This window comes from Sardina pilchardus, chromosome 5 (genome assembly GCF_963854185.1).
Source record: "Sardina pilchardus chromosome 5, fSarPil1.1, whole genome shotgun sequence".
NCBI lineage: Eukaryota > Metazoa > Chordata > Actinopteri > Clupeiformes > Clupeidae > Sardina > Sardina pilchardus.
Window position 1 is genome coordinate 1,894,053 of NC_084998.1, and position 12,500 is coordinate 1,906,552.

The 12,500-nt window shown below is 46.6% G+C and overlaps 1 protein-coding gene across 3 annotated transcripts in view; it reads right to left on the bottom strand.

Moving 5' to 3' along the window:
• pora (P450 (cytochrome) oxidoreductase a) overlaps nt 1–11,457 on the bottom strand; it is a 27,822-nt gene extending 16,365 nt beyond the window's left edge. For 2 of the 3 annotated variants that reach the window (XM_062535941.1, XM_062535942.1), the window contains exons 1-5: nt 6,033–6,168; nt 3,386–3,434; nt 3,111–3,239; nt 1,734–1,883; nt 334–458 (exon numbers count right to left, since the gene is read on the bottom strand). In XM_062535941.1, the coding sequence (XP_062391925.1) occupies nt 334–458; nt 1,734–1,883; nt 3,111–3,239; nt 3,386–3,434; nt 6,033–6,082 (503 nt within the window). In that variant the 5' untranslated portion in view covers nt 6,083–6,168. Of the gene's footprint in view, nt 1–333; nt 459–1,733; nt 1,884–3,110; nt 3,240–3,385; nt 3,435–6,032; nt 6,169–11,287 lie in introns of those variants that run through there. The other variant, XM_062535939.1, reaches the window with a different exon arrangement.
• Between the last annotated feature and the right edge of the window lie 1,043 nt (nt 11,458–12,500).

Here is a 12,500-nt window from a genome sequence, read left to right on the forward strand (position 1 = left end):
AACACTTTAGACGGGATGGTACACAATAACCTGACAGTACATAAAATATGTTTTCAACCAAAATAAACACATCAATCTTACTATAACACTGCAATGAATCAGTATTGTTGCATGGTATCACAGAGTTTAGTACAAATACTCTTAGTGTGCATGGTATCAGAGGGTTTGAATGTGAGTACAAGTACTGTATACTCTCAGTATTGGTACTCCCAATTATAAAGAGGGTTTAGTAGGAGTGTACTCTCAGTATTGGTCTATTCCTAATTATAAACAGGTGGGTCAGGGATTTCTTGACCAAGACGTCCACACAGACAGCAGCAAACCAACACTCACTTGCCGTCGTCATCTCCGACGCCCAGGTCAAACACTCTCTTGGCGCCGAGCTCAGCCAGTCTCTTGTCCACATACTTGCCCATGGCGTTGAAGTGCTCGTAGGTCTTATTACCCAAGCCAAACACCTGAGGGCACAAACAAGACACACACCTGAGGTCACAAACAAGACACACACCTGCAGTCACAAACAAGATAGATAGATAGATAGATAGATACTTTATTGATCCCCAAGGGGAAATTCAAGACACACACCTGGGGTCACAAACAACTCATCTGGGTGAGGCGTCAGTAAGGTTCTTATATCTGCTGCAGTGTTCTACAGCAATGTTCTAAAGCAATGCTCTAAAGCATGGTTCTAGCATGAGGTTCTGAATGCAATCCTGAGGGAGCATCCCTTCCAGGGCATAAACCGTATTGCTGCATGAGGTTCTGAATGAACGGCCATAAATAAAATCTAACTTAGTGATATTAATTTTATATTAATATTAAGATTTAAAAAAATTGTATTGTTTTTAATATGAACAGATGTACCTAGGGTAAGTGTCTTTAAACCGAAAACAATGGCAACTATATATTTTATATCTTGATATGAGATTAACTAGATGTACCGCATGGCGGTACAAAATATGACCACCAAGGAATTGTTGACCAAAAATTCAGGAAGTAGATGATTTGAAAATAAATAAATAAATAAAACTTTGACAATCAATATATGACCGCTATGCTAGCTATGCAAGCGGCAGTCATAATAAGACTTGGTTAAATCTTATTAGATACTGTAAGTAGTTTTTGCAATCCTCTCTAAAAGCAACACTAAAGCACTTCCCTCTGTCACACGCACACTATTTGTTTATCCAGCAAATAACGATGTCCACAGACAAGGTACAGTATGTTGCACGATTTTATGAAAGTATGATGTAGCTATAGCAACATCGAAGCAAGTCGGATTTGTAGTTTCTTGTGGCTCATTCCATCAAACTACAGCTATGCTACCCGATCTGGTAAACTTACAGTACGTAGTGCGTTTATAGCCAATCGAGGGCCGCAAAGTGACTGCAGAAGTGCCGTTCACCCTGTTAGGAGTTGATGAACCGCTGAAATGATTTTGGAAACATTATGTTAAGGTACAAAAAACTCTTTAGTGTTGCTTTAAAGGTGCTCTAACCATAGAGGCAAATAATTAGCTTTTAGCATTTTGAGTCCCCGCGAGCATCACTGCATGATGCTGTTCTGTTGACCCCCTCGTCAGGTCAGAGCATCACTGCATGATGCTGTTCTGTTGACCCCCTCGTCAGGTCAGAGCATCACTGCATGATGCTGTTCTGTTGACCCCCTCGTCAGGTCAGAGCATCACTGCATGGTGTTGTTCTGTTGACCCCCTCGTCAGGTCAGACACTCACGGCGTAGTTCACGCCCTCTAGGCTGTCGTCTGCGGCCTGTATCCAGTCATAGAAGTCCTGGGCGTTATCCGTGGGGTCACCCTCGCCATACGTAGCCATGCAGAACACCACCAGGGCCCCCGGGATCTCCGCCAGACGAGAGAGCTCCGACTGCAGGCAGGAAGAGCAAACACACCGTCATTCCCACCAATCAATCCACACCGTCATTCCCACCAATCAATCCACACCGTCATTCCCACCAATCAATCCACACCGTCATTCCCACCAATCGATCCACACTGTAAACACACCGTCATTCCCACCAATCAATCCACACCGTCATTCCCACCAATCAATCCACACTGTAAACACACCGTCATTCCCACCAATCAATCCACACCGTCATTCCCACCAATCAATCCACACTGTAAACACACCGTCATTCCCACCAATCAATCCACACTGTCATTCTCACCCATCAATCCAGACCATGTCCACATATTTCCCACATTCTGCATGAGCTAATATGAATTGAGAGCTAGTTCATCTGCATGGTGTTGGTCTTTAGCGTCTGCTATGAAATGAGAGCTAATTCATCTGCATGGTTTTGCTCTTTAGCGTAGCGTGTGCTATGAAATGAGTGCTAGTTCATCTGCATGGTTTTGCTCTTTAGCGTGTGCTATGAAATGAGAGCTAATTCATCTGCATGGTTTTGCTCTTTAGCGTGTGCTATGAAATGAGAGCTAATTCATCTGCATGGTTTGGTGTTTATAAGCTCAGGATTATTATGCTGCTACTGATAGCTTTACATGGATCCCCCTCACTCACTCTTTACCTTAATTGGGTTATGAAGAGGCTTGGATCCCCTCACTCTTTACCTTAATTGGGTTATGAAGAGGCTTGGATCCCCTCACTCTTATTGGGTTCATGGAGAGGCTTGGATCCCCTCACTCTTTACCTTAATTGGGTTCATGAGGAGGCTTGGATCCCCTCACTCTTTACCTTAATTGGGTTATGAAGAGGCTTGGATCCCCTCACTCTTTACCTTAATTGGGTTATGAAGAGGCTTGGATCCCCTCACTCTTTACCTTAATTGGGTTATGAAGAGGCTTGGATCCCCCTCACTCTTTACCTTAATTGGGTTCATTAAGAGGCTTCTCTGTCATAGGTTTTAGTTAAGAGCTCTTAGCATGTTAAACTGAATATATGACTGTGTTATGTGTGTATGTGTGTGTGTGTCTGTCTGTCTGTGGGAAGACTGTTTGTGTGTGTGTGTGTGTGTGTGTGTGTGTGTGTGTGTGTGTGTCTGTACTATGTGTGCATGTGTCTGTCTGTCTGTCTGTCTGTCTGTCTGTCTGTGTGTAGACTGTGTGTGTGTGTGTGCTGTGGTGAGACTACCATGTCATACTCCTCGGGGTCAGCTGGCATCCCCTTCATGCCGTAGCGCTGGGCATCTTTGGCCAGCTGGGTGGCAAAGGCCTCCGCAGTGCCCGTCTGAGAACCGTAGAACACCACAATGTTCCGGCTCTGGAATGTGGTGAAGAAAAGAACAGAGTGAGCAGAGTTCCGAGATTGTGAGCTGAACACCACTTCTGGATTAGCGCTGATATGAGATTGTGTGCTGAACAGCACGTCTGGATTAGCGCTGAGGTGAAGCCCACTATTCCACTCACCGTTTTCTTCATCTTCTCAATGAAGCTGGTCTCTCTAATAGGGGTCACCCTGCAAAGCAGACAGAACAGGGGGAGAGAGAGAGGTGGAGAAAAAGAGGGAGAGAAAGAGAGATGGAAAAAAGAAGGAGAGAGAAAGAACATAATTCTGAGGCAGTTCCCTGGCTGTAGCTGTGAGCTGTGAATGCTGGTCTCTCACACACATCTCAAGCTGATCTCACACACATCTAAGCTGATCTCACACACATCTCAAGCTGGTCTCACACACTCACACACATCTCAAGCTGGTCTCAAACACTCACACACATCTCAAGCTGGTCTCAAACACGTCTCAAGCTGGTCTCACACTCACACACGTCTCAAGCTGGTCTCACACACATCTCAAGCTGGTCTCACACTCTCACACATCTCAAGCTCGTCTCACACACTCACACACATCTCAAGCTGGTCTCACAGTGACCACACGTCTGAGTCAGAGTCGGACACGGAGAGAGAACTTCCTGTGGTGGGGCCAGCGGAACGCCCGTTAAAACAGCCTCACACACACACATGCACGCACACATACATGTACGCGTCGCGCGCACACACGCACACCTTTGCTTCAGCTCCAGATGAGGGAAACACCAGCCTTCACAACAACCTTATGAAGCCATACATCACTTTAGCCATCAAAAAAGCTAAAGTGTTGGAACCGTATGAAGCCATACATCACGTATACCATCAGAAAAGCTAAAGTGTTGGAACCGTATGAAGCCATACATCACATATACCATCAGAAAAGCTAAAGTGTTGGAACCTTATGAAGCCATACATCACTTTAACCATCAGAAAAGCTTAAGTGTTGGAACCATATGAAGCCATACATCACGTATACCATCAGAAAAGCTAAAGTGTTGGAACCTTATGAAGCCATACATCACTTTAACCATCAGAAAAGCTAAAGTGTTGGAACCTTATGAAGCCATACATCACGTATACCATCAGAAAAGCAAAAGTGTTGGAAGGAAATCTAATGGTGACAACTATTAAAACGTTTACGAGGGCTGTGTTGTTGAGCCTGCCCTCTCACAGAACTGAGTGTTTTTGTGAGGTCTAAGCTTTCACACCTTAACAATCTGAGGAAATGCTTACACTGCCAGGGTATTTCAGTCACAAACACAAGCACACACACACACACACACACACACACACACCAGTATGCAGTACTTCTGCAATTTTGAACAGTAATGGGTAGATTCCTAATGTTCCCATCTATATATAACTGCCAGCACACCAAGAGAATACAGCTCACACGCATACACACACACACGCACGCACGCACACACACCAACAAAAAACGACTTCCTCAAAACGTAACACTCTGTTGTACTCCCATCACCTCACACTAACACAGCTATGACCATGCCTACACACACACTCTCTGGGCCAAACTCACACTAACACAGCTATGACCATGCCTACACACACACTCAACTGGGCCAAACTCACACTACCACAGCTAAAGTCTGTCCTGTTGTAGCAGTAGTAACCACATCTCAGCATACATCACTAACCCAACCAGCACCATTACTGCTGCTACAACAGGACATTACTACTGCTACATTACTACTGCTACAACAGCACATAACTACTGCTACATTACTACTGCTAAAACAGGACATTACTACTGCTACATTACTACTGCTACAACAGGACATGACTACTGCTACATTACTACTGCTACAACAGGACATTACTACTGCTACATTACTACTGCTACAACAGGACATTACTACTGCTAAATTACTACTGCTACATTACTACTGTTACAACAGGACATTACTACTGCTACATTACTACTGCTAAAACAGGACATTACTACTGCTACATTACTACTGCTACAACAGGACATTACTACTGCTACATTACTACTGCTACATTACTACTGTTACAACAGGACATTACTACTGCTACATTACTACTGCTAAAACAGGACATTACTACTGCTACATTACTACTGCTACATTACTACTGCTACATTACTACTGCTACATTACTACTGCTACAACAGGACATTACTACTGCTACATTACTACTGCTACATTACTACTGCTACATTGTTACTGCTACATCACTACTGCTACAACAGGACATTACTACTGCTACATTACTACTGCTACAACAGGACATTACTACTGCTACATTACTACTGCTACAACAGGACATTACTACTGCTACATTACTACTGCTACAACAAGACATTACTACTGCTACATTACTACTGCTACATTACTACTGCTACAACAGCACATTACTACTACTACATTGCTACTGCTACATTACTACTGCTATATTACTACTGCTACAACAGGACATTACTACTGCTACATTACTACTGCTACAACAGCACATTACTAGTGCTACATTGCTACTGCTACATTACTACTGCTATATTACTACTGCTACAACAGGACATTACTACTGCTACATTACTACTGCTACATTACTACTGCTACAATAGCACATTAGTACTGCTACAGGACACGTCAACGTACATCAGAAACACAACAGGACACGTCAGCATACATCAGCAACACAAGCGGCAGATCAGGACAGGATGTGAGCGGACGCTGTGGGCAGTGCTGCTGTGTCCATGCTGTCCCAGACTGACCTCTCGGCTGCCTCCCTCCGCTCCCGTGGCATGGAGAAGGTGCAACCCATGATGTCCGGACGGGTCGGGCCGTAACCCGGTCCCTCTCACAAGGTCCCTCTCACAAGGTCCCACCAAGTAGCCCTACATCCCTGCGCCTCACACACACACACACACACACACAGGCAGGCCTGATGCCAGCGCCTCACACACACACAAACACACACGCCGGCCTGATCTCTGATCCCTGATGCCCCAGGGCCGTGTGCTGGACAAGAGCCTGAGCTGCCCAGGGCTGAGGAGCTCACGTGGCCAGCAGAGCAGAACAGGAGAGGAACAGAAGAGAGGAACGGAGGAGAGGAACAGAGGAGAGGAACAGAGGAGAGGAACAGAGGAGGAGAACAGAAGAGGAGAACAGGAGAGGAACAGAAGAGAGGAAGAGAGGAGAGGAAGAGAAGAGAGGAACAGAGGAGATGAACAGAGGAGGAGAACAGAGGAGAGGAGCAGAAGAGAGGAAGAGAGGAGAGGAACAGAGGAGGAGAACAGAGGAGAACAGAGGAGAGGAACAGAGGAGGAGAACAGAGGACGAACAGAAGAGAGGAACAGAAGAGAGGAAGAGAGGAGGAGAAGAGAGGAGAGGAACAGAAGAGAGGAGAGCTGAGCTGTGGAGAGCAGAGGAGGAGAAGTGCTGCAGATTGTGGCGCTCTAGTCGCTACACGCTTCAGCTCAGCTGCGGAGAGGAGGAGGGGAGAGGAGGAGGAGGAGGGGAGAGGAGGAGGAGGAGGGGAGAGGAGGAGGAGGAGGAGGAGGGGAGAGGAGGAGGAGGAGGGGAGAGGAGGAGGAGGAGGGGAGGAGACAGGCTTCCACTCTGGACGTGCAGTCTGGAGGGGACGCCGTTCTCTCTCCCTCTCTGTTCACTCCTTTCTTCCTCTCTCTCTCCCTCGCTCTTTGTTTCTGTTCACTCCTTCCCTTTCACTCTCTTCCTTTTGCTGCCTCTATCTTGCTGTCTTGGCCAATCTCTCTCTCTTTCTCTCTCCCTCTCTCTCTCTCTCCACTATCCCCTCTTCCTCTCTCTCTCTTCTCCACTATCCCCTCTTCCTCTCTATCTCCCTCTGTTTCTCTCTCTCTCTTCCTCTCCCCATGACCCCATTGCTCTCACTGTGTTTATCTCTCTCTCTCTCTCTCTCTCTTTCTCACTCAAACAATGCAACTCTCTTTTTTCTTAACACACACATAGCTTTTCTTTTAGCCACCTCTTTTTCTCTATCAATTCAATTCTCTCCCTCTTGCTCTCTGCCTCTCTCGTGTGTGTGTCTCTCTCTCTCCCTCTGTCTACCTCTTTTTCTCTCTCTCTCTCTCCCTCTCTCTGCCTCTCCCTCTCTCTCTCTCCCTCTCTCTGCCTCTCTCTCTCTCTCTCTCTCTCTCTCTCTCTCTCTCTCTCTCTCTCTCTCTCTCTCCCTCTCTCTCACACACACACATCTGGCAGTAGTGGAGTAAGCCCTGAGAGCCATGGGAATATCTCATGACATTTTCCACAGATCCCCTCCCCATAGTCACCTCCCACACAAACACTTACAAAACACACACACACACACAGTACACACGCACGCACACACACACACACACACACACACACACACACACACACACACACACACACACACACACACACACACACAGTACACACAGTACGCAAACACACATAGAATGTACACACACATATACACAAGTACATACACACAGTACACATTATACACAGCATGCAACACACACAAATGCACACACACACACACACACACACACACAACCTCATGTACACATACACACACACACACACACACACACACACACACGCATGTACATTTCTACACACACACACACACACACACACACACACCACACTACCATACAACACATACACAGCCAACTGCAAACTGCTGAAGGCAAGGAAAGTAATTCAATCACACAAAACAAAATAATACCAGCATGGTTTACTGTGATCACTTCAAGGTTTTAGAAAGTGGAATTCCAGGGAAATATACAATATCCAAACTGCCCAGTTGATGATAAATCCACTTTGACAATAAAAAGCAACAGAAACGGCAACAGCAACCGCAACGTTCCGACTGGCGAGAGCCTTGGAGACCCCAGAGGAATTGAGGGAATGTGGGTTGATATTTATTCAATAAAACAGAAAAGAGCGGAAAAGAAGAGGTCTCTGGAGGGAAACTACCAGCCCATGGCCACTTCAGTGGGGGGCATTCCCACACATTCCCATAGCCACTTCAGTGGGGGGCATTCCCACACATTCCCATAGCCACTTCAGTGGCTCGGACGGCATTCCCACACATTCTGTAACAGGATGAGCCCGTGGCCACTTCAAAGGCACGTCACAGCACGAGTAAACCTGGCCGGCGCTTTTCCTTCCTTCCTGCTGTCAGGATTATATTCCTGAAGCGCTCCTTCCTGCTGTCAGGATTATATTCCTGAAGCGTTCCTTTGTGAGGGGCCGGCATTTCCTGCTCCCTCTGCGGTCGGCTACCTTACGGGACCCCCGGCCGCTATGGCCCTGATGAGGCCCACTACACACACCAGCACACACACCAGCACACACACCTCCAGCTGCTGTGGCCCAGTACACACACCAGCACACACACCAGCACACACACCTCCAGCTGATGAAGCCCAGCACACACACCAGCACACACACCTCCAGCTGCTCCGGCCCTGATGAGGCCCAGTACACACACCTCCAGCTGATGAAGCCCAGTACACAAACCACTACACACACACACCTCCAGCTGCTGTGGCCCAGTACACACACCAGTACACACACCTCCAGCTGACTCTGATTGGAGCCGACAAGTGGAGCTCTCAGCCCACAATTTAATCATCAGGGAGCGGTTGGGGGTCTGGGGGTCTGGGGTGGGGTTTAAGGGGTGGGGTTTAAGGGGTGGGGTTTAAGGGGCGGGGTTTAAGGGGTGGGGTTAAGGGGTGGGGTTTAAGGGGTGGGGTTTAAGGGGTGGGGTTTAAGGGGCGGGGTTTAAGGGGTGGGGTTTAGAGGGTGAAGTGACACCATGACACCATTCCAGCATCAGCCTGCGCAACGGCATGAACAATAACATCCATCGAGCATGTGTACATACACACACACACACACACACACACACACACACACACACTTACATATAACACACAGCATGTCTTAGACACACATAATTACAACTATCATAGTTAAGATTTTTTAAAAAAAAGGGAGACAGCATCAACCCCCCAAACTCTCTCCTCTGCCTCAGTAGGCTGTGGCCAACGCAAACACACAATCAGAGAGAGGACAGGGGGCCGGCCCTCCACTGACCACAACATACAGGAGAGGAACACTGAGAACTAAGAAGAGAAAACACACTTCTGAAGTTCACAGCAAGGCGTGGAGAGGCTGGCCCCTGAGTGCACGGAGACAGAGGGCTGCATGCACGTCTCCCTACAGGCAAGGCACACCAGGCACGGAGCCCAGATGCTCTGTTCACGAGGCAGCCACGGAACCAAAACGTTCTATTCACAGGGGCAGGCACGGAACCGAAACGTTCTATTCACGGAGGCAGGCACGGAACCGAAACGTTCTATTCACGGAGGCAGGCACGGAACCGAAACGTTCTATTCACAGGGGCAGGCACGGAACCGAAACGTTCTATTCACGGAGGCAGGCACGGAACCGAAACGTTCTATTCACAGGGGCAGGCACGGAACCGAAACGTTCTATTCACGGAGGCAGGCACGGAACCGAAATGTTGTGTTGTCAGAGGGCATGCTACACCAATGAGCTTCCAGCGTAATCAATGGGACTGACTACACCACAGAGAGAGCAGCTGCAGACATCCTGTCCTCTAAAACTATTTCTACTGTGTACATAATCTTTTTTGCATATATTTTTATTTGCTTCTAGGTTGAATAATTAGTGTTTCTTAGTTGAATTCAAGAAAAAGTCAGAATCATTGAGCAATCATATTAAATAATCCTGATTATGATTTTTGCCATAATCGAGCGCTATAAACACATTCTCTCTGGTCCAGTTCTTCCTATTATGACCATAGTTATCTTTGCAGTTTGGAGAAATGCACACTGATCTCCTTTCCAGTTTTTTTTTTAATGGATGTGCACTAGTGTGGATTAGCTCCACAGGCCTGCTCTAGTGTGCTGTTCTAGTGTGCTGGTCTAGTATGCTGGTCTAGTGTGCTGGTCTAGTACAGTATGCTGGTCTGGTGTGCTGGTCTAGTGTGCTGTTCTAGTGTGCTGGTCTAGTACAGTATGCTGGTCTGGTATGCTGGTCTAGTGTGCTGGTCTGGTATGCTGGTCTAGTGTGCTGGTCTAGTACAGTATGCTGGTCTGGTGTGCTGGTCTAGTGTGCTGGTCTAGTATGCTGGTCTAGTGTGCTGGTCTAGTGTGCTGGTCTAGTACAGTATGCTGGTCTAGTGTGCTGGTCTAGTATGCTGGTCTGGTGTGCTGGTCTAGTGTGCTGGTCTAGTATGCTGGTCTAGTGTGCTGGTCTAGTGTGCTGGTCTAGTACAGTATGCTGGTCTAGTGTGCTGGTCTAGTATGCTGGTCTGGTGTGCTGGTCTAGTATGCTGGTCTAGTATGCTGGTCTGGTATGACTTGGTCCGGAGGAGGTGTGACTGATCAGAGGCAGATCTGTTCAAGATGGCTGCCGAAGGGGCAGTGGTATAATAGTGCTCACATGTTCTTGGATGACCATTTCTACAGCACCCTGCCCTAGTGACCGCTGGGATGGCCACTTCTACAGCACCCCTAGTGACCGCTGAGATGACCATTTCTACAGCACCCTGCACTAGTGACCGCTGGGATCCCTGAGGTCCAAACACGTACACACATGTGTGTCCTGTCATGGCAGAGATAGACTTACAGTGGGGATGAACTGAGCTAGACTTACACTGTGGAGATAGAGATGAACTGAGGTACAGCAGTAGACTTACACAATGGCTGAGGTAGACTATGGGCCTGCACTGAGGGGATGAACCGAGGGAGTAGATAGATAGATAGACAGTAGATAGATAGATAGATAGATAGATAAATAGATAGATAGATAGATAGATAGATAGATAGATAGATAGATAGATAGATAGATAGATAGATAGATAGATAGATAGATTCTGTATTGATCCCCAAGGGGAAATTCAAGACTTACACGGTGGGGATTTGCCTGAACTGAGGGAGTAGACTTACACGGTGGGGATGTGCCTGAACTGAGGGAGTAGACTTACACGGTGGGGATGTGCCTGAACTGAGGGATGTCCTGCGGCTTCTTGCGGGAGAAGAACCAGTAGATGAGCAGGCCGGCCAGGAGGGAGAAGAGGAAGATGTCCAGGGTGGTGATGAGCGGCTCCTCCTCCTCCTCAGGGGACACTGCTGCTGTGGGATCAGGCTCCGCCATTGTGTTCCTGCACCTGGATAGCAGTTCAGCCAGAACTACATTATAGTACACATTATACAGTCAGTGTGCTATTGTACTGTAATACTATAGTACTGTACTGTGTATTATAGTACACATTATACAGTCAGCGTGTTATTATACTGTAACACTATTGTACTGTCTACTGTGTGCTGTGTACACATTATAGTCAGTGTGCTATTGTACTGTAATACTATTGTACTGTACTGTGTATTATAGTACACATTATACAGTCAGTGTGGCATTGTACTGTAATACTATAGTACTGTCTACTGTGCATTATTATAGTACACATTATACAGTCAGTGTGGTATTATACTGTAACACTACTGTACTGTCTGCTGTGTGCTGTGTATTATAGTACACATTATACAGTCAGTGTTATCATACTGTAATACTATTGTACTGTCTACTGTGTATTATTATAGCATGCCATGCTATTATCAGTATTTGTATCTTGAAGTGTCGATCTAAACCCACATCATAGAAATGTTTTACAACCAAAACATTACCCACAGTGTTGTACAAAGCAACTTTCAAATGGTGAAAAGCCTACTATACCACTTTTATCTGAAAAACGAAACAAGATCTTCTCAAGCCTCATGTCTTCACATGCCTTACTAGGACATCAAATGTATCTGACTGTTTCAGAAAACCAGAACACTCGAAATGTTTAACGTTATGCTGTTTCAGTACTTTTCGAGGACTTATGGCGCCCTCTAGGGGTTTTTCATAGGTAAGGCAAGAAATTCAACAATACCAATGGCAATACTGCCCGCACCGTTATAAAGTAGAACATTTTGTCTCTGGATATCACTCGGGCCATAAGTCAAATAGCCCACCCCAGTCCCACATAGGCCAATCTCTTTGGCAGTAGCTAGATTGTTCACAATATACTGTAGTTCCACAACTGTATAGCCTACTGTAGGCTAGTACTTCCGTAGACTACACAATTTAATGACTAAACTGCACCATATAATTCACCATGCGATGGGCTGCACTCTCCCCGGCATGTGTTCTTGTGT